The sequence below is a fragment of the Ambystoma mexicanum genome, chromosome 1q (assembly GCF_040938575.1).
Source record: "Ambystoma mexicanum isolate Mex_15411 chromosome 1q, UKY_AmexF1_1, whole genome shotgun sequence".
NCBI lineage: Eukaryota > Metazoa > Chordata > Amphibia > Caudata > Ambystomatidae > Ambystoma > Ambystoma mexicanum.
Window position 1 is genome coordinate 211,337,374 of NC_090922.1, and position 20,311 is coordinate 211,357,684.

The 20,311-nt window shown below is 45.6% G+C and overlaps 1 protein-coding gene across 3 annotated transcripts in view; it reads left to right on the top strand.

The window, feature by feature from the left end:
- The window catches only part of CACNG7 (calcium voltage-gated channel auxiliary subunit gamma 7), a 255,534-nt gene extending 235,979 nt beyond the window's left edge, over positions 1-19,555 (top strand). For all 3 annotated transcript variants that reach the window (XM_069637370.1, XM_069637369.1, XM_069637373.1), the window contains exon 6: positions 768-19,555. In XM_069637370.1, the coding sequence (XP_069493471.1) occupies positions 768-1,025 (258 nt within the window). In that variant the 3' untranslated portion in view covers positions 1,026-19,555. The remainder of the gene's footprint in view (positions 1-767) is intronic.
- The last annotated feature ends 756 nt before the right edge of the window (positions 19,556-20,311 follow it).

A 20,311-nucleotide genomic window follows, 5' to 3' on the forward strand; every position in this document is an offset into this window, starting at 1 on the left:
GTTAGAAGTGGTACAGCAAACAAAAACAAGGGAGGTTCTGGGAGGTTCTCTATTACCGGCCAATATCCTGGGTCAGAGTCTCAACCAGAGTCCTTAGCTCTCATCCTTTCACAGAAGAGACATTTCCACTACATATCAGTCTTTGTCCTGCCCAAGGGCAGTCCAGCACCGAAATGCCTGGCAATTCTCTTCTGAACAAGAGTACCAACAGCAACCCCAGACACGTGTTTCGGCCTGGTTGGGCCTCGTCAGTGATGTGGAGCTGTGCCTCTCTAAAAACAAACAAAACGCCATAAGAAATGCTGTCCAATAAATCCTGCCGCGAGAGATATGAAGACACTTGGAAGAAGTGGCCTGCAGGGAGAGAATGAAAAGTGCTAGGGAGGCAGGAGATCGAATAGCGAGTGGAAGTGTGAGTTCCAGAGAAAGGGCACCAAAGGAGAAAAGGAACGAAACAGGGGAAGCAACAAAGAGGACAGAGAGGAGAACGTTGGCACTGGGAAGTGTCAGAGAGGGACATAGAGATTGGTCAGGCAGTCCTATTCTGCTCTACTGTAATTTAGGACCAGGAATTACCCACCACAAGGTTAAGGGTACACACATTAGGTGCGTGCTACATGATGTGGGGAAAGGCAATTAACACTTGTTAGTATCTGTTACTAAGGAATCGTAGGACACATAAGATAATAATTTTTGGCAAATTTGCACTCTTGTCTTTCCCGTTAAAACAATGTTTCATGCCTTTTTTTTGTCACCTCTCCATCCAGGGCGCAGGTGTGATGTCCGTATACCTCTTCACCAAGCGCTATGCCGAGGAGGAGATGTACCGCCCGCACCCGGCCTTCTACCGGCCGCGGCTCAGTGACTGCTCTGACTACTCTGGCCAGTTCCTTCACCCAGAGGTCTGGCACCGTGGCCGCAGCCCATCGGACATCTCCAGCGACGTGTCCATCCAGATGACCCAGAACTATCCGCCGGCCATCAAGTATCCAGACCACATACACATGTCCACTTCTCCCTGCTAAGAGCACGCTAGCCAGTACACACGCTGGTGCATTGAAAACCAAGGCAAGAGCACTGTGCAAATGACTGTTCCCCTGAGGGTTTAGAGCCACACTGGGCAGCTTCCTGGAGTTGAGGCATAATGGACATCCTCGTCCCCAACTGGAATGCTTCAGCACTCCCTCCCCGGCCTATGCCATCTCATCTCTATCGCTACCATGTTCGTTCTCTTGGAATCTCGCTCTTTTCTCTTGGTCTCTCTTCTTCATTGGATGTTTTGTGTTGGCCACTGGCGTTTCCTCTTCCCTCCCGTCCTCTCCAACCCTCTTGTTTTGTTCTGGTTACCTCGTCTTCCTCACTCTCTCGTCCACACTCTCTTAACATGATATGTTATCGCTCCCAACTGGGTTAATCTCCTTCACTCACCTTTGCTCTCTGTTCTGTATCTTTCTCCTGCTTAATTGGTCTTGCACAATACCTGTAGTTTATCCTATGCAATCGTAGTCAACCCTGCCCTAGCCGTTGTATGCCTGACTACCCAGCCTCTTCCCTCTCCTTGTAATCTCTCCTGAGGTCTGTGATGCCACCCCTATCAGTCTCTCCGCCACCCTTCTGTGTCCTCGTCTGCTTTTCTGATGTCTCCTCTTTGCCTCTGTCCCCGTGTCTCATCCATGGTCGCAGCCTCTGTCACCTCTCTATCTCACTTCTTGTATTTTTCAGGTTCTCACTGTAGCCCCACGTCCTATCGTGCTGCAATATGCCCGCCTCACTCCACCCCTTGGCCACTCTCTGCATCTGATGCTCTTGTGCAAGCCTCTGCACCTTTCATCCCCTGGAGAGCCTTTCACGAAGCGAGGAGTTGGACTTCCGAACGAAGGAGAGAACTCGTCCACCTCAGAGCTTCCTCGACTACTGTTTTTTCTTCGGCTTCCTTGCAGAGTGAGAAACTGGATTCGGCTTCACAGAGGAGAGCACACACGTCAGTTCATCATCTAGCTCAGAATTAAAAAGAACAACGTCCCTAATGAGCCCACCCTACAACCTTGATTTGAAGCTGGAATGCCCCATTCAACTGCCAAGTCAACAACAGACCTGCTGGTGACGGGGGGCTTTCTGAGTATTCGAACCCCTGTGCCTTCTGAAATTCACAGCCCTCCCACAAACGTCAATCCACCAGTAGGGAACTTGAAAGGGTTCAACTAGGAAGGAAAACATCACACCAAAAAAACTCCTTTACATCACACTGTTTACTTTTCATCATTTAAAATGGATTATTGTGGGATGTTTCCATACAGCGAGCGCACGTGAAAGGTCAGCAAGTAGAGGGTGGATTAGTCACGTATCTGGCAACACACTTTGCCCCATCCCTAGTGCCCTCTTAAATGTAAAGGGCTATTAAAAACCTGCTGATTTAAAAAAAAAAGCTGTCCCTCTTGCCCCACAGTACACAGCCTCTCCATCACAAAGTCACTGATAGTAACCAGGCCGTATTTGAACGTGTTGGGAGACAGAGAAAACATTAAAGATGGCCGACACTTGGGTTGGCGTAGAGCTTATTGGGTTTAGCTATGAGGGGTTCAGGTCACTTATTCGGTTTTATCAATAAGGTTGAACTATAGAAACTTGATGAAACAAAATCGTCTGCAACAGGTGTCAAGTTTGCAAAATGAAGGAACCAAAATGGTTGCCATGATAACCAGCACTGCGCAACTCCACATTAACTCACTGCACCTCTGAAGTTGAAACCACCTTGTCCTTAAATTTCCATAGATCAAATGGAACAGTCTCTCCAGCTACTGTGGTGTGTAGGAGGTACGACTATTCCAGACAGAACAGCAGGCTGTAATCAAGTGGGTCATTTGATCCGTAAGGGGGCCGGCCCAATCCCGACCTCCAATTCCCTGAAATCACTACTGGTTTTTTGTCATGTGTTGATAAAACCTCTGAAAATGTTATGCCTTGCCTCTCAAGTACATGAGTCCTCGGATATATGATCCGTGTGACGACCCTTTGCTGGTGTCCAAGACCTGGCTTAAATAATGATACACTATTGTAAAATGGCGGATGGTCTACCATGCTTTCCTTTCCCCAATGGCGTTTTGGCCCATTCTACATTATTAAGAAACTAAAAATAAAATCAGGCAAGTAGGTCCTTAGTCATGTGGCCTTCCAACTAAGTACCGGAAGGAGTACATTCACTTTTGATGATTTTCACAAAAGAAAAATGATAAACATATCAGTCCATTTGGTCGGAATTAGGTAAATGCACTGTGCCGCTTTCTCCACATTGGTACAGTTGCAGTGACGGTGATGCTGTGCCCAAAACAGCAGCAGAGGTATAAACCCTTAGTCTTTTTAGTTTCTAATCTCGCATTTGGGCTTAATGAGCTAAAGTGCGAGGCGATTAGGATTGTTCAAGAATTGACGGTTGTATCTGTGTTTGGCATGCTTTGAGACAGACATAAGAACACAGGAACTGTAGAGTCCCACCCTCTGTTACTATGGAATTAGTCATCTATGATATGTCAGCCGATCAACTTTTCAATTTCCCAATTCATCAAATATTTGGCCAAGCCCCATGAAAAATTTGCGGGGTTCTCTTCCCGATTACGATGCCAGGGCCCATCCTTTAATAAGATATAAGGACCCTGCTAATAGCCCTTTCCGGTTATTCAAGAGCAAACAGCCCTTTAATGTACCGTAGTGACACTTCTACCTTGGCAATGGCTGCCAATTCTAGTGTCAAAGCAGATCTTGTGCAGACACACAGCAATAGTGTCTCCCCGGAGACACGCCGAGCATCCTAACCAATCAACGTATGGTTAGCCTGGGACCTCTCTGGGCACCTGTCTCATCGACAGCATTAACCTCATGGCGGGCAGCTCTTCAACATGACCATGAAGGAGCCCTCTCAAACCCTTGACCATAGAACGCAAGGTGGTGAAGCCCACCCAGTCACACCTGGGTACACGTGCTGACGTGGAAAACTGGTACATCTTCAGGAACGGAACTCATTATCCTGATTTTCAGGTGGACTATTGGAGACAGTGTTTCACCTTCATTAAGGGTCAAACCTTTTCCAGCGCATCCTTGCTATGCCACTGACTGCTGGAAAAATAAAAAACTGCAAGTCACCAATTAAATATGATTTTGCTGTGCCGTAATCAAAAAGAAATGCACCACATTTGCCAGTTAAGGCATGAGGTGCCGTAAACCGAGCATATAGACTTTGACTCATCTATATAATCTTCTGAAGGGTATTACCCAAATTGACCTTTTACAATTAACCTGTTGTCCTAATCGACCTAATTATAGTGGTCCTAATTGACCTTCTGCACAATTGACCTTTATATCATTTTAGTTATTTTATATATGTATTGGGTTGGTTTTGGATTATAAATAATATAAGGGGATAGGGCCAGGGGTCGCAGGGGGTTTTGGATTGGGTGGGCAGTTGCGGGGGTTTAACCCCACATATATGTACTAATTGACCTTTTATATTAGGTCAATTCTCCCGCGGTCAATTGTGAAAAGGTCAATTAGTATACATCCTAATGAAGAGAATACAGAGGGTTCTTAGTCTGTTGGTCCTTGTTCTTAATTGGTAAGATTATGTTTAGGTCAAATGTGGTGTGCTTAACCAATTTTGGGAAGCTGGAGATGACAGGTGCTTCGGGAGGCCCAGTGAGCCTCAAGGGAGCACCATGGGTGCTCTTGACCTGTGTGAAAAACTTCAATTTTATCAGTAGACCATTATTTCCTGGTTGTAAACACAGGCCAAACTCTTCTCCCTGGGAACAACCACTATCCTCGCCATTTTAAGGTAATATAATGTCCCCTTGAGCCTTTGCCATTTTGTCTAAGAAACATGTTGCAGCAGAGGTTGATATCCTCTGTAAAGTTTGAGAAGTGGACAGTTAGAAAATGAAAGCAAATCATTTTGGCAAGCATACCTTTGTGCCTGCCCTCAATATAGACCTCAATTGCAGCCTTTTCATTTTTCAAATGCTGCAAGAGCTCTTTCTCCAACAACAGTAAAAACGTTGTGGAATGTGTCTTTTCAAAGGGGACTCAAACTGAGAGTCCCAACCTGCAGGGCTAAACAGCAGGGCTAAACAGCCAAGCAAGTCTGGTGGAATCCCATTAATAAAGAAATCCCCCAGTACTCTGACCTCCGCCAAAGTTGCAAAAGTTGACATCATTCTTTCCACCATCGTGTATCTATTCTAGGCACCAGGACGATAGCTGGGACCCCTGTACACTTCGATTTGGAGTGTCCCTCAAGTTGATCTGATGTTATTAAGATGGACATTTTATTGGACATGCTGGCTTGTCTTAGTACCATGAACAGAAGGCAGAGTGTCCCCTATCCAGAAAGTCCTGTTTCTTGCAAGCGTCTTCAGCCGGGGATGTTCCGAGTGTATCTCTGGAAAAAACACGAATGATGAGTTTTGAAGCTCTATTGTGATGGGCCTGACCATGTACAGATGTTCCATTTACTCACATAAGCACCAGCCAGCAGGGAGAGCGATGCTTAATTTTATATTGTGAGTCTTCATTCCATCTCCAGGCCATTACATGTCATACATCTGGCTATGGAGCGCGATGGTGAACCCAGAGTGGATGGAATGTCAGATAAGACCTGTAACATTTCCTAATATCTAGCTCCCACACACAGACACAGACCTCATGCTCAACCCCGCCATTCAGTTCCCGCCCCAATCCAACATTTCATTTAAGCTCATGGCCTAGGAGAAGAACCAGATAATCCAAGCTGACTCTTACGCCACTAGACAAACGAGATCAGCCCACCAATGTGCTCAAAATAGGGTCCTGCCGAGATGTGGGGGAGGGGTGGGGGACCAGCAGTTTGTTCATCCTCAACAAAATGCCTCGACCATACCAAATGTAGCAAGAAGCATGGCTCCTCATAGCAATATCGGACCAGCTCTGAATGTGCTTCCATGGCAGCTTGAATGCATTTTGATTTTACTGAGTCCTCAACTGGCTGCAGGATTGTACGCATGTGAAGACTGTTCGGTATAGTCACATGGCAGCTGAGCGCGTCGGCCAATCTACTGTTGCCAGGTCTACTCATATGCTTCCAGTGATATCAAATTGGCCAGACATGCAGGTTGCCACGTCGTTCACTGCCGATCAGTGAAGTGGTGAACGCTTTTGTTTGTCAAGACTTCTCGACTTTATTCTCTGAAGTGGGCTTGTAGGAGGAACCTGGAGAAAGAATAGAACACACGTCTGCTAATTTCCTCGTAGCATTCTGGTACGCGCATCTCCAAAAGGGACTCTGGCCATTCCTAGATAGAGCCAATGCTGTGCTGTTTGGGAAATAAAGCTGCCAGCTTCACATTTCTTGACTGCTCTTCAAATAGCCACAATCTCTCTTAGGCTCCAAGATCAGCAACAGAAGTTTTCTTCTCCTGGTGACGATGTACGGCGCGAGCCGGGGCAGGAAGGATCGTGCCCAAATAACTCCAAGACAAGTAGCCAAGTCTAGTAGGACTGCACCTATTTCTGTGCTAGAGTGTCTGTGACTGAGAAACCTCACGCTACATAGGACACTACCTCTAGCAACACAGCAGACGTTTCCGCATATGCTAATCAACTTATTTTGACTGGGCTGTACCGGGCAGGACGCTCTACCTCAAACAGCACCATCAACCAGAGCAATAGTGAGAGTGCTGGTTGGTGGACTACATCCAGATGTGAAGAGCAGAGTTCATAGAAGCACAGCGCAGCACCTGAGTGTAAAGAGAAAGACCCAGTAAATGTATAAAAAAGAAGAAACAAAATGGCTGGCACCGCACTCCATACTCTCCAATATTGTTATGTGGCATCTGAAAAATATGGGAACAGACTGCATAAATGCCTTGGAATGACACATCAATGTGAAGAATCTGTTTACTTTAGTAAGGGCACGTCAACCACAAAGGCGAAGGCTCAAGAACTGCTGAACCATTACACATTAAGCATGTTAATCACACACACACATCCATTCACCAAACCATTTGGCATGTCTTGAACCAGCTCCATGTTTTTGAATGCCTTCTGCAATGATGCTCATTTTACATTAAACCTCGTTGATGTTATCACACCCCATGAACTTCAGGCTGAGCCTTCAGGACCAGTGGACCTAACTCAACAACAGAACTTTTCAACGCGTCATCTGTACTCTTTCATATCTTCTCTCTGGTGCTCCACAGCCAGTGGGGATCCCTGGGTTCTGTGTTGTACAACTGTAGCTGGGTGGAACTCCAGAACTCAAGACCTACTGTGAGATGAGCTGAAGTCTAGATCTCCAGATGAAGCAGGGCTTCTTGTTCCCCATCAGTGTTCTCCATCCTCTGCAGCTGAAATGGAATGACCATCCAATTTGTCTATCCCCTGATCCAACACGTGGCACCCAGACCCTGATCAGAGCAAATATTGCTGCACTAATTGTCTGGGCAGCCACCATATGCTGCAACCTAATCGACAACTAATGAACCCAGGTGCCCGATGACAGGACCATGCTACTCGTATATGGTCAGAGATAGATATGTTGCTTAGTTACATTGGTCTGACAGCCAACAACATCTAAGGAATGAGGAGAGACCTTGGGGAAGTAAACTCCTCCCTCAACAGAAGGATAACGTCCAATACTTTATGACTGATGAAAAAAGCACAACTAACACCCTCCTTCTGTCTTGAGAAGAGGTAGAATTGAGTCTTAGAATCTATAGAATGAGGTCGTTAGTGACCTGTAGCACCTTAAGTGGATTGCCATCCCGCGTCAATGATGGGACTGCTAGCGGACCCGAAGGTAATCACCCATGAAAGACAACTATTTTATTTATATAGTACTATTGATAATGATACTAATGCTGCAAGAATGCTCGTAGATGCACACTGGGCTGAGTTTCAGGATGTGGCATACCCGGGAGTGGGGTGGGATGCTTACAGACACTGATTCCAGGAGGGGGGCCTCATTCTTTCGGTTCAGTGGAGAAGCCAGAGGTTGTGGAGCAGGGTGGGATCCAGGGGGCTTCGAACTTGCAGGTTATTCAAACTATATTAACACACCTGAATCTCAAAATGAAACCTGATACGTGCCGCTCTGGTAACACTGGTTATGGATGGTCCAATGTTACAGTGGCAAATACAGTAACATTTCATTTAACCCATTAAGATCAGTTGGAATGTCCTCCTAAACCCGACAGAAAACAACATCAAGGTCACGTGACGTGCGAGACTGCAATCCCTTCCGTGCAAGATTGGCCACTCTCTACCCATCATGAGCAAAGGCCGACGAGGGGGAGCTAGTGTCGGAGGAAAGTCCTTTGACTAGTGTTAAAGTAGTGATCAGTCCTGTACATGAAACAGAGCCTGTATCAATTGATTGGCCCTTCCTGACTATAGCTGTTGGAAAATGCATAAAGATGATTGGTCCTCACTAAAAGCAAATCTTCTGAGGCTTCTGTATATGACCGTTGAGTGCCCGCCATTTGGGGCCATGATTAACCATGATTCGTTGTACAGGATTCCGAAATTTGGCGAGACAGTGAGTTGAGGCTCTTAAAAAAATGTGGATCTGGCAAAATGTAATATATATATATATATATATATATGGTGTCCCAATGATGCTCATGGTGTCACTATCCTTTAAAATAATGATGCTGCCCAGGAAGAAGTACACTATGCCACACCTCATAGTAACCTACCTAGGGTTGCTTATGGTGGAGTATCTTAGTACTATGGGTGCCACAATGGTTTCATAATGTGTGTGTTCTCAGCCAATGTGCCATGCTGGCACCCTATTACGAAGGCGGCAGGCTTCTTGTTTGCAGGGCACATATGGCCTTCCCTTCCGGGAACGCCCTTGGCAGAGTCCTGGTGTTTCCTTTCTGTGGAATGATCCTCCATGGGCGCCAGGAGTTCACGGCATGGCTGGCCAATGAGGGCAACACAGTAGACACAGTGACAGGAAACCTTAATGGACCTGCCATTATCCTGCCTCTCTCCACTTTGCCACTATTCCATAACCTTTCTGGAGATTGCCAGGCAAAGTGGCCCATTCTCCAGACAGCTTCTTCAAATCCCTTGAAATAACCTTTGAGACCATTTGTTTTTATTGTGCATATAGTTCATACAAACCTTTAGACAAAATTATCAAAAAGAGAGAAGATTACAAAATAGACATCACATAATTAACAATTATATAAAGTTAAACATTCATCAATACGGGCCTAGCAACATTATTATATAATTAAGAACAGATTTAATACAATCATCCTGTTTCCTTCAATACGGCCAATTGACCCGCTACAACTTTCCAGACCTGTATTATATCTATCGTCAGCCCCCTGCTTTAGCCAGACACACATCTCAGACAGAACAGGTCATTTCTGATATCCTCCGTGTGTTCTATATGTTGACTTAAATATTGGACATATGTAAAATTCATAGCAGGGCGGGAAGTTATTAAATGACAAATAGTTTCCATTTGCTTTTGATCATGACGCAACCTCCACAATCTATTCTCTTTTGGTATACCAGTCCAAGCGCCTATAACATCAAGTACCTTCAATCTATTAAGTCTCAGTGCCATCAAGAGTGTTCTCTTTGTGGGTGAAGGAACCAATTTGATATCATTCTTGCTTTTACAAAAAATATAAAGTGCATTTGTGCAAAAGTGCTGAGCGATATCATCCTGGCTACTTCATCATGGCTGTTCACCGAGTCCCATTTCTCAGCGCTCGTCTTAAGTGTTTTCAATAGTGCACCTTCACCATACTCCCAGCGCGGTTTCCACCCAATCTTTAAATTTTTCTTTTTAGAGAGCTGTAGTATTGCACTTTTCTGCATAATTAAGCCAGCCTTAACAATGCCCAGAAGCGTGTTATCACTTGCCAGCTGGATCTTAATATAGAGTTTTCCTCTATGAATCTTAATCATCGCTGAAAGCGACATCAGGCCCGGTTCAAGGCGTATAGACGCTATCGGTGGATAATTTGCGAGGCCGAGAATCTTCCTCTATATTAATACCTCAAGGATATCCGCCCCATCTGTTACTGCTCTAGATGATGCTTCAAGGCCATGCCAACATGAGACCATTTGAGGTTTACAAAGAATATTCCCATTCGCCTAAGCAACCATTCAGAAGATGGATAAGATGGCGGAAATACACTGCTGCTCCTGAAACCTATTGGCAAAAGCATACTTGCCACGTTCTTTCAGCCTACCACCGAAATTGTGCCGGCTCGAGCTTACGAGCTATGCCAAAGTGCTTTCTCGCTTCAACTCTGTTTTTCCATCTCTTCTAATAGGGATGAACTGGCCTGAGATTCCCTGACAGGCCAGTGCTCCTGAAAGACCAATGGGGATGAGGCACAGCTGGCCAGGTCAGATCCAGCCTGACTGTGACTAGTTCCGCCTGCTCGGTGATGGTTGGCACGGTCCCTTCCGTAAGGAGACCGAGTTCAGGAACTACATAAACTGTTAATTATTGCTCACCATTGCTGTCATGTCAAACTTAGAAATCAACTTCTACTTTGACATGCACATTTTCTAATGATTTATGCTGGTATTGTTTAGTCTGAAAATAACTTAAAGGCAATTATGTATCCTTGATGAAGAATATTTCCAGGGCAGCATCCCAGCTCCTGCGGCAGCAGAAGGATGCTTCCTGGGTGACTGCTCACCTTGCAGTCGTGTGTCGGTGAAGCTTGCATGTGGAGTGTAGAATGGATGCAGTCTAGAGAGCAGCCCAGATGTGGCTGGGTCTCCTGGTGTTGCCCTGATGCCCATTCCAGCCAGAAGCAATGCTTCTGGACCAGGGGGTCGGGAAGTGCTCCTTGGAGCCCAGCAGCTCTGTCCACAAGACATGCTCCGCCTGGCAATGAGACGGAGTCACACACGTGAATCAGGCCTGATGCCTTCATGCCTTAAAGGGTTGGCTAATCGCTGGGCCACTGATTGGAGCAGATGTATTTCTGAAGTGAAAACCAAGGCAGTTCTACTGTACTCGCAAGGGAAGTTGCCTCATTGGTCCAAATGCGATTACGCCAATCTCTACAAATCCTAGCTCAATTTGTGAATTAAAGGGCAAGTACGAATAATAAAGCATTAACAGCAATACAGCCATGCAAAAAAAGGTAGGTCACAATGTCAGGCTGGGGGTGACTACATTTACCCCCACACTTGTAGTGATTTCAGGCAAACCACTTTACAAAGCAAGCAATTGCCAATTAGCGAGACTTAAAATAATCAGTTTCCTGTTGCTAATATTTTTCATATGCCTCCTGCTCAGTGTTCATGTGTGTATCCCCTGAGGCTGGCAAGCCCCACTTGCACGCACACATTTCCTGCCGATTGTGAACAGCACAGCAGGACCACTTCTCAATCTTGGGCTAGATGCTAGCAGCCTGAGTCAGTGGCCTCCAGCATACGGATCAAATGGATTGAGGAAGAAAGGGGGCGCTGCTCTTTCCCACAACCACACACCCTCCTTGACAGGGCGCGGAGTGATAACCATATATCGCTGGATGCCAGAGATCTTTAAGGATAGCCAGGTTGTGCTGTGGGTTTCTGGCAAGTCCCGCTGGATGGCCTTCAAATGGTGAGACGGTGTTTCATCCCCAAAGCATTTTTCGATTCATTTTTTGCTGAAGATTTTTCAGTTAAAAACATTGAAAAATGTTGGGGGGATGCAAAGGAGATATAAGGTGTGGGGGAGGAAAATAATAAGGGATCGGTCTTGGGGGGCTGAGGGACCCCACCAAAAATGAAGAAAAAACAATGTTGATGATTTTTTTGGTAAAAAAGTTTCGGCAAAAAACTCATCGAAAAAATAACTGGGGGTGAAATAAGATAGAACCCTTCAAATATTGCTTCAAATCTACCTGCCCCGTGATCTCCAAAGTGCGCCCCCAGAGGACGGTGGCTGCTATTGTATGCAAGCGCTTTCTTTGATGTATATTGACATTCATTGAACGCGAAGTTTGGGCCTCAAGGACCATGTCAGCCAGACCACATATGCAGTATATTAAACATGTGTAGGCTAGTATAAAAGCGGCGCGGTCACGTGTGCCACTTGCTGCGGAGAGGAATGTCTCCCTTCAGTCCCTCATGGCAGTGATGAGAAACACGGATCCAAATTCGGCTTTAGCACTGGAGCAACTTGCGCTCGGCTTTTAGGACTCAGTTCTGGTATGAAAGGACCCCTCTTCCTGCAGTGTTTACTGTAGGATGTAGCTCGTCGTGGTGCCTTTGCAGCTTCTCAGCCCACTCAAACCGCCGCCAAGACCCTTGCATTCATTATCCTAGTTCTGCTGTGGGGGGTTGCTTAGAAGATAAAACGACGCCAGCTCGTACCCTCCCGTGTTTTCTAATCCTATTTCCAGGTTGCACATCTTTTGGATTTGTCAGTAGAAAGTTGAATGTGTGATATCAGTGGTACATTTGACATCTAAAGACAATTTCCTTGCATGTGTGGAATCAGTGCCACGTTTGACATGTGACGCCAGTTTCCTTTCATGTGTGGAATCAGTGCCACGTTTGACATGTGACGCCAGTTTCCTTACATGTGTGGAATCAGTGCCACATGCAACGTCTGATGCCAATTTCCTTTCGTGTGTGGAATCAGTGCCACGTTTGACATGTGACGCCAGTTTCCTTTCATGTGTGGAATCGGTGCCAAGTTTGACATGTGACGCCAGTTTCCTTACATGTGTGGAATCAGTACCACATGCGACGTCTGATGCCAATTTCCTTTCATGTGTGGAATCAGTGCCATGTTTGACATGTGACGCCAGTTTCATTTCATGTGTGGAATCAGGGCCACGTTTGACATGTGATGCCAGTTTCCTTACATGTGTGGAATCAGTGCCACATGCAACGTCTGATGCCAATTTCCTTTCATGTGTGGAATCAGTGCCACGTTTGACATGTGATGCTAGTTTCATTTCATGTGTGGAATCGGTGTCACGTTTGACATGTGACGCCAGTTTCCTAACATGTGTGGAATCAGTGCCACATGCGACGTCTGATGCCAATTTCCTTTCGTGTGTGAAATCAGTGGCACGTTTGACATGTGACACCAGTTTCCTTTCATGTGTGGAATCGGTGCCACGTTTGACATATGACGCCAGTTTCCTTACATGTGTGGAATCAGTGCCACATGCGACGTCTGATGCCAATTTCCTTTCATGTGTGGAATCAGTGCCACGTTTGACATGTGACGCCAGTTTCATTTCATGTGTGGAATTGGTGCCACGTTTGACATGTGACGCCAGTTTCCTAACATGTGTGGAGTCAGTGCCACATGCGACGTCTGATGCCAATTTCCTTTCGTGTGTGGAATCAGTGCCATGTTTGACATGTGGCGCCAGTTTCCTTTCATGTGTGGAATCGGGGCCACGTTTCACATGTGACGCCAGTTTCCTTACATGTGTGGAATCAGTGCCACGTTTGACATGTGACGCCAGTTTCATTTCATGTGTGGAATTGGTGCCACGTTTGACATGTGATGCCAGTTTCCTAACATGTGTGGAGTCAGTGCCACATGCGACGTCTGATGCCAATTTCCTTTCGTGTGTGGAATCAGTGCCACGTTTGACATGTGACGCCAGGTTCCTTTCATGTGTGGAATCAGTGCCACATTTGACAAGTGACACACATTTCCTTTCATGTGTGGATCGCTGCTGCATGCGTCATCAGATGCCAATTTCCTTTTGATTGAGCGCTGTCATTTTCTTAGTTTCTTCTTAAGGCATATGAAACATGCGCCATTCGCTATTCTTCCCAAATGGCGCTGAACCCCAACTACAACATGGCGGACTTAGTTTATGAGCGCGTGGTAGAGGTTCTGGGAGAAGTCTGCAGAGGCAAAGCCAGCTTCTGGTTTGAAACACTTTTACCCGAAGACCAGGTTCATCTTACTGCATGTTTTCTTTCCATGGTAAACAATTTAGGCCGCCATTTCCTTATTCTGCTGCTCGCCTCATGCACCGGGACTGGTCCCAGGGTATTTGCTTTTTTTGCTTCATCAGCAAAGTGCCCCTTTTTCACAGCCATAAGATTATTTGCGAAAACTCATTGAGGTAAGATGGCACTGGGGCGTTTGTCCCAACTGATTACTTTGGCCGGGGCAGCTTTTGCCACAGCCAGCATTCCCTTTATGAACTTCCGTCCCACAATTATCTTTTCCCTTGCACAGCGTATGCCCCATGCATTGCTGCGTCAACTCTTATGCTCGCCGTACTTTTAGGTTTGCCTCTTCTAAGGCTCCCGCAGGTGCCAATTAAGGCCTGATAGCGCCCGTGGCGCGTGCATTCATCTCGACGGTTTGGGATATTCCACCCTGCCGCTTAATGGGGAGAACTGGGAACCTACATAGCCAAAGGCATCTCCCTGTCACAGCTGCCTCTTGTTAATGAGGATTTTGCTTAGGGCAGGGCCTCTCCTATCCAGTGATATCACTGGAACGCCCACGGGCAATAACAGCAAAGATGTTCCTCGTTCGCGAATCTTGGAAAGAGCCAATGCACTTGATTGGAGCCTGTCCTCTCCATGCCATGAAGACGGCATTGCCTGGCTGCATTTTGGGCAGCGCCCTGCTGCACTTTCCCCTCTGTGGTTATCGTAAGCTGTTTCATCAACACACCTTTTTAATTAAGCAATATGCCCCGAGCAACAGGGGCATTACCAACTCAGGTAATGCCCCGAGGCCCATAGTTATAGGCCCGAGCGAAGCAACGGCCTTAACGAAGATATAGAGACATTAAAAAAACATAGAAGTACTTTTAGAACAAAATGCACTTTGAAATTAGGGAAGGGGCATGGATTTTTCAGCAGAGACTTCCGTTTCCTGTAAGTCCACGTTGGCATTAGTATACACACTTCCTACGTGGCTGATCATTTGCCTGTGAATCTGTTCATGACAAAGGGTGACGTGTATTTCATGCTCTCCTTGTGTCTTTTTTGACAGTCACAGAACTGATTATGCAAAATATTCCAGGTTGGCACAAACGCGTGATGCAATACTATGGGAAAAGTCCTGGAATTGATGAGTGGATAAATCACAGATCCATTTATTAAAATGCATCGATTTAACGCGGGGGCAGAGTCATGCTTTCGGGATTTCCCCCAGATGTGAAATAGGGAACTAGATATAATGGCAGCTCCATTGGAGCCCTTGAGTTGGGTCAGTGAGGTCCAACTCTGGTGCTAGCGCAGAGAGATCAAAAACAAAGGGAAGTGCATCAAAACGGACTCGGGCCACTTCCTCTTTAGGGCAGATGATGATTCCTTTAAAGTATGGATGAGTGAATGAGACAATCAAGAAATATAGGTTCTGTCTGGGTAAAGTTGACTGAAAGCCTATATTCGCACCCGCGGAAGGATACTGAGCCAATCAGGTGGCTGAAACAGCAGACATTCTCTGCCTGCTGTTTCCAGTGACACGAGGCCCTTCGCCGGGTGACACGATTCATTTTCTTTTTTAATGTGGAGAGGCAGCATGGAGCATCTCCATGTTGCTACCCCGCCCCCATAAACCTGTTCCTCACACCCTCACTCACTCCCCACTTACCTGCATGAAAGGAGCTTTATGCTCCGGTCCAGCGCACCTCTCACTCCGGCCGCCATAAAAATGGAAAAGGGACTTAGGGACTTGCACTGCCAATCTCCAGAGGAAGAAAAAAAAACATATGCACCTCGGATAAACCCTCGGTGCAAATGGATTTAATCCCCAGTGCTGGGTGCGGGGTGGGCATGGTCGGTAATGGGCTGCAGCCATCACTGAGGCACTTGCTTCGGTTGGCCTACCTTGGCTCGAGCTAGCAGGCCATTACCGGCCATGGCCCCCCCCCACAGTGGGAATAAGGCTATTCAATAATGTCCTGCATGGGCCACAAAGGATGGTCTGCCACGTAGTGAAACCAATACTCTTAATAATGGTACATAGAAATAAACAACAGACTCATTATACATCCTTGAGTCCAACACTTGTGATCTCAACTTCCTTCTCCAATATAAAAATAGGCGATATACTACTTTGATCGTGCTATCTACATACACAATCTAAAGCACATACATAACATATGCATTAGTAATAGTGCGAGGGCATTCAGCCTAAATAGGTAACAACAATTCTAAAGAACAAAAGGTGCTGTACAAATATGCCATGTGGTGCTCCAAGCTCAGTGGAAGTGGTCACCATTGGGACCCAGGACGGGGATTCCTAGTTTATCGTCAAATAGACTCATTATTCTCTGAGCCGGACAATCACAAACAATAATCAAAGCACAGCGTGTGATTATCTCATCAGGCCACTAGCTATCCATTGCTGCGCACTGTTGGCTGCATATCGCAAAGAGCAGTCAGACACTCATTCCTTAAACCCTCTTTGCAGAAATAGAAAACAAGCTGAGCAAACACATTTTCATTTTTAAAATGTGCAGTTTGAAACAGAAAAAAAACATAATGGGACAAATAACTGCGATTTTGAGATTCATGTGGCAGTTACAAACCGCAAAGCCTTTGTTTAACCCCTTATGTGTCAGGCTAGTATGTAAGTCTATGTAAAAAGGAAGAGCAATCTTGTCCTTGGCACTTAAGTTTCGTTTCCCTTGTCACCCGAAGCCCTCAATGAAATGACCAAACCATGCTGCCCAGTTACCCGTTATGTATTCTCCCTCAATAGTGTTAAGCTTATATGGCACCTAATGTAGGACCCTGAAACAAAATGGTCCTCTCTAACTTTTAACCTCGCAGATGGTACATTTAATAACACACGCACCATTTGGTGAAGCTTAAAGAAAATGTTCATACTCTAAAATGAGTGCCAGAAATGCTCACATTTCACAATGGCTAAAATGGTGTTTTCCATAATGTCAAAAATACCCATATTATGTGCATGCACATTTATAGCTGCACCTTTTGACCCATTTACTGTTGACAATTAACATGAGTGTGAACTCACTTCTATTAGAATGAAGGTTGATTTCACACTCCAGGGTTACAAGATGTAGGCACATACATGCTTGAGGCTTTGTCAACCCTTTTGGACGTGTAATGACAGCTGGATGAAGCATGGAAGGAACCCCAACAATAATGCAAAACATTCTCTTCTGTGCATAGACCATGCCAGAGAGGTGAGCAAGATGTCTAGTAAGCAAAATAGATTGAAGCAAGCAGAGGCGTTGCTAGGGGCGGCTGAGGGGGGCTATAACCCCTGGTCTTTTGATTGTAGACCCGGATAAAATCTCAGGGGCTACAACCAAAAGACTAGATAGTCCCAAGTCCCGACAGTCCCGACATTAGCATAGCCCCAGATCTTTTACAGACCTAGCAACACCCCTGGAAGCAAGGACCCTCCATTGATAGAGAGCTGTTAAGTTCAAGTTTGCTTTGTTGTTGCAAAGCGCCAGCTTGCGTTAAAAGCATTAGGTGTTGGGCAATAATGACATCCTATTCATATTGCTATGCACTGCATCTTTCAGACATATTTTAACCTCCGATAGCTGAAAACGGATTCTCTCAATTAGGGGTAGCAATGATTACGGTGGGAGAGATCGCTTTTATTTGGGGAACACTGAACTGAAAATTGGGAATTATGCTTCTTCTCGAAGCCTCCCTGTCTCCAAAGTAATTTACCTTTTGGGTAATGAAATTGCTTGTAAGATGTAACCAGGGGATAGTTTCAGGTACAAGTGCCTCTGAGCACTTGAAAGAGTCCATATATTTCAGGGGTTCGTGGTTCTGGTGTGACTTAGGGCTGACATTATCAGCAGGACGAAGAAGAACTTCAATCTAAGACTAACACACTAGCTAAAGAGGACCAGATTGGGGTTTGTCCCAATGCGAGATGGTGCTCCTATCTCACAGGCTTCGGCCTCCAAAAGTCTGATTGGGTTTTGACGGTCATTCACAAGTCAGGATTGGATGACCTATGATGGACACTTAAGTGTCGTACCGGTCTTTCAGAGACACAGTGATGCAAATGTCTTCCTATCAGACAATCCACTTGGGAAGAGGGCATCTTAGCATAGTCATGTGAGTCCAATAGATATTAGGTAGAAAAGGTCTGATTTGGGGGGGACATTATGAAAAATTGCACACGCGCATTGAACACATGTGTAAACACATTTTGAGAATTAACAAATTGGTATTAGCAATAGCGACAATGCATTGCTGATGTAATTGCAGTTGTGCTAATGGTGTTCGTGAATGCTACAAAAAAGAATTTGCACATGTGCAAAATGAGATTGCGGATGTCCGATATAGTGGAACACCATCCCTGATCACATATCAAAGTATTATATCCCTTTTTTCTTTTGGTATCACAGTGATGGCAACCTGGAGTTGCCGCAAGGCATACACCTGCGCTAAATAGAAGGTGACATAACTGTGCTCCACCAGTAAAGATTATGGCATGGGGCTGTTTACATTCCACAACCTCGCTTGCCCAATCGGAACCAGGGAACATTTATTGTTTTACAAAAAAGTTAGTATTTTACTCCTTTGAAGAGATGGCCTTTCCAGTGTCTTCTCGGCAGAATCCGTGCTCACCATTTTACGCCTATAGTATATCATCATTCAAACGTGTTTGTGGGCGGAGAAATCGTTGAGTCTCATGTTACACCACTACGACCGGCGCTCACAGAATAAAAGACGACCATTTCCCTGAGATGTTCAGCAATCTGACTCTACCAGAGACCTTACTGTACCAATATGTGTGTTACAGCAGCTCCAATCCTGGAGCTCAAAGAAAAGTGTCCCACACACCCACACTACTTTGTGTGACAAATGACCCTTTTTACCATTAAGCAATAGTGGAATCCTCCTTAACGTGCTATGATGACAACCAAATGTGGTTTGGGTGTGTTGTACCCCCAATAAATCTATTCCCACACCTTGCCGTACATTACAGGGCACCCAGGTTTGAGGTAAGACCTCCACTTCGGAATGAGAGAGTGACTCTTCTAGAAGTGAACGGAAGAGATTCATCTCCATCCTGGACAATTTTCCTTCCTGGGCTTAAATCAACGCCCATTTATTGTCCGTTTCCAAGGACCTAGACAATGATCCTATCTGTGCCAAATCAAAGCAGCTTTGAGCGCTCAAACGATATAAAACCTGCGTCCCCATCACCTGGAGATTCCAGGCCTGGCAGCTGACCAGCCACCAACCCATCTACTATTTGAACTACAGTCAGGGGGAACATGTTGCACAACCTCAGGTGCAGTCCAGGCTCGGTGGGCTGGCAAGATAGACGGGCATCAGATGGTGACATCACAGTAAACCACTCCTGACTCAGCCCAGGAAGGCAGGGTAGGTGGGAGGGGAGGCGGGCTGGATATGCTATTGAACTCGTATGGGCTTTCTCTTAGTTTTATTATAGGACATGAAAGAAGAATACAATACTGTATTATATTAGTCATTACAATGTCCTCATGGAGAGGCAAATCACGAGTTGAAATGACGATCTTATTTACCCTGTACTATATGTAAATACAAAAATAAATACCTTCAATAAACTTTATTTCAAACAATCTGTGCCTTGCCTGTTTTGGGGGAGACGCTTCATTTTGGCCCTGATTCAGGGTATTATTTGCATGTAAAACGGGGATTTGCGTGCCATTCTGCCTGCAAATCCCCATTCATCAAACAGGGATTTGCAGGAGGAATGGCACGGCACATCCTCGTTTCACACGCAAATCATTCCACGAATCAGGACCTTTAAGTTCAGCGTGCATCGCTGATTAAGATGTCCATCAGGTTTTAAAAAGGTAGCAAAAACGACTGTGTGAGTTACCAATGAAGCAAACGGAGCCCAGAAGTATATATTGTATTTTCTATATGTAACCCGGTTGTATCCTGCATCTTCCAGCATGGCCGGGGGAAGCAGGACAGCCTATGGAATCCGAGATATGTCACTTGTGGCCAAGTTCAATGAGCAGCAGTAAGATGGGTTACACCAGAAGGAGAGATGTAACCAGATGGATGACCCGTACCTGTACTCCATTGTAGAACTCTGTATTGCTTATGCTGTACTATGAACTAACTGATTCTGCACGAATAAACAACCATGCAATGAAGCCGCCTCTCGGAAACAAGGTTGCGTGCAACTTTGATATATAACAACCCTCAGCGCATTCAGGGCCTGGTCAGGTGGAGTTACATGTCCCCCGGGGGTAATCTTTTCAATTATGACAGAGACAGCAGTGTTGATTACAATATTTTATTTAATGTGAATGTGCTTAATTCATATTTTTTCAGTTGACAAGAAAAGGTGACACCAATATCCCCT